We start from the raw sequence: 2,573 nt of genomic DNA, 5'->3' as shown, positions 1-2,573 counted from the left end.
GGGTTTGCTGGCAGGACCTGTGACACTGCGGGTGACCCAAGCTGGAGCAGTCTGTTCCTAAAGGATTGCAACCCGTGGAAAGGGCCCACGCTGGAGCAGTCCATGGGAAGAACCCATGCTAGAGAAGTTCGTCTCCCACGGGAGGGACCCCATGCTGAAGCAGAGGAAGAGTGTGAGGAGGAAAGAGCAGCAGAGGCAACGTGTGATGAACTGACCACATCCTCACATCCCTGTCCCCCTGCACCGCTTAGGGGGAGGAGTTAGAGAACTCGGGACTAAAGTTATACCTGGGAAGAAGGGAGGGGTGGGAAGGAAGGTATTTTAAGATTTACATTTTTATTTCTCATTACCCTACTCTGATTGGATTGGTAATAAATTAAATCATTTTCCCCAAATCGAGTCTGTTTTGCCTGTGACGGTAATTCCTATCTCGGAAGGTTCCTATCTCAACCCATGAGTCTTTTGTTATATTTTCTCTCCCCGGTCCAGTTGAGGAAGGGAAGTGATAGAGCAGCTTTGGTGGGCACCTGGTGTCCAGCCAAGGTAAACCCACCACAGCCAGTCTTTACTGTTTTTTTATAACAAGCCTTAAAACTAGATTTGATAAACTTAGTCCTTCATCAATAATGACATATACCAGCTTCAGCATCACTGAAATACTTAGTGATTAGACCATATTAAAAACACTGTGAAAAAGCATTTTAAAATTTGATTTTGTGTTTTCTCCTCATTCCCCTAACCTATTCAAACATGCAACAGGAGGAGAGGGAGGCATGTGCAAATGCCTGTACAGAGCTACCTACTATTGCTGTTAATATGGGACAGCTTTTTGATAGCCCATACTTACAGTGAGGCGAGGACATTTTGACTTGGCAAAAACTCCCATGAATATATCAGGGGCATTGAACTCCTGAAGAAATAATGCGACATCCTGTGGAGAAAGTGAACAGAGAAGTAAATGGACTTCTACAATTTCCAAACACAAAATCAAACCTTTTCTCACAGCACTTGGACTGGATCAAAGAGATGTCAAACTCACTACAAGAGAACAGTTATTCCCCAACAGTTAATACCAATAATCCTTGCCTTTCAATAAGAGAAGATCAGCAAGCCCCTATGGTGATTTAGGACGCCAGTGATTTGCTACACGAGCCAAAAAGTCACATTTAGTTTCTTTTGCTCTCTGTCTCTACAGAGGGTCAGAGACACTAAATCAGAATTCAGCAAATACCAAATATGAGGGAAGGGATTACCATTAGCACTTGATCAGAGCATACAAAAGAGCAAATCTCCTCCTCATTTTGCCACATTAAACCACAAGATTAGTCCGCTATTTGTGAGTAAAGGACACATCTTCCATGTTTATTTAAAATTTCTAATAAAGAGCCAGGGAATAAAATAATAATTTTATATATATATATATATATATATTTTACATGAGAATTTGTTCCACCATTTAAGAATGTTGAGAAAAATACCAGAAAGTTATGCTAGATTTCCATTGTGAGTCTGTACCTAAAGTTTAAAAGGTTGTTTATCTATCAGAGAAAACTATGCTTACTAACAGGATGCATTACAACTGTTAGAGGAAAATATGCCTACTTAGAGATGGCGTCAATATTTTCTCCATAATCAAACTGCTGAAGATACAGGCTATGCACCCGAGTTCATTTCAGTTACAGCTAAGGTACTGTCGAAAACTATGAGCTTTGGCTCAACTCCTGCACATAATACAGAAAACCAACAGGCCTCATTATGCCATATTGACCCTAAGCAATAGCACGACAGGATCCATTAGACACCTGGGGGAAGGTCTGGCAGACCACATTGTTTCTTTAACATTTACACACAGCTCTACTTTGTATCTTCAAACAGCAGCATGGCATCCAGCAGCTAGGATGCAACAGAAGGCCTCCTTTTGCAAACTAGTGCTGCACCTAAGAGTGCATACAAAGTACTTGCTCATCTTGAAGCGCAGCCTTCGTGATGACCCTGCTTGATGCCAAGCACGGGCTCACCACACCTCCTCTGCCTAATGACTCACAGGACACTGTCAGCCAAACCAGAGAATAAGCAATATCATCTAAATCAGAAAGCTGACCGAGTCCGTTTAACTCTGCACCTTCTCTTGCTTCCAGAAGGATTCTGCTGAACACACGCCACAACAGAAACACGGCAGAAGCCACCCGTAGCCGTGAACCACCCTCGAGGTTCAACTCCTGTACATCGCTCCTACCTCGTCCATCGACATGTCCCACACTTTGCAGATGTCGTTCTCCATCTCTTCGTCCAGCTCTGTGTGGATTCCCTCCGGGCTCACAGTGGGCTCCACCTTCTCGGGGCTAATAACCTGAGAGAAAACGGGGGGGGGCGGCACGTAGGCGTACGGCGGTACGTGAGCTAGGGCCGAGAAACGCCACGAAACGCTAACCACGGCCTATCCCGTCAGTCACGGTTTAAAACCCCCCACACACAACTAGGAAAGCCGTGCGTCGCGTGCGCCCCCCGGTAACGGTCGCACCGCACGCGCCAGGCGCTGACCGTTACCGGGCCCGCGGGGCTCTCCCCCCACC

The 2,573-nt window shown here is 45.4% G+C and overlaps 1 protein-coding gene across 1 annotated transcript in view; it reads right to left on the bottom strand.

Moving 5' to 3' along the window:
• SAAL1 (serum amyloid A-like 1) overlaps positions 1-2,347 on the bottom strand; it is a 10,552-nt gene extending 8,205 nt beyond the window's left edge. The window contains exons 1-2 of the mRNA XM_009892009.1: positions 2,237-2,347; positions 848-931 (exon numbers count right to left, since the gene is read on the bottom strand). Coding sequence (XP_009890311.1) covers positions 848-931; positions 2,237-2,281 — 129 coding nt within the window. The 5' untranslated portion in view covers positions 2,282-2,347. The remainder of the gene's footprint in view (positions 1-847; positions 932-2,236) is intronic.
• Between the last annotated feature and the right edge of the window lie 226 nt (positions 2,348-2,573).

This window comes from Charadrius vociferus, unplaced genomic scaffold, assembly GCF_000708025.1.
Source record: "Charadrius vociferus isolate BGI_N301 unplaced genomic scaffold, ASM70802v2 scaffold179, whole genome shotgun sequence".
NCBI lineage: Eukaryota > Metazoa > Chordata > Aves > Charadriiformes > Charadriidae > Charadrius > Charadrius vociferus.
This window is presented reverse-complemented; position numbering and strand designations above follow the sequence as displayed.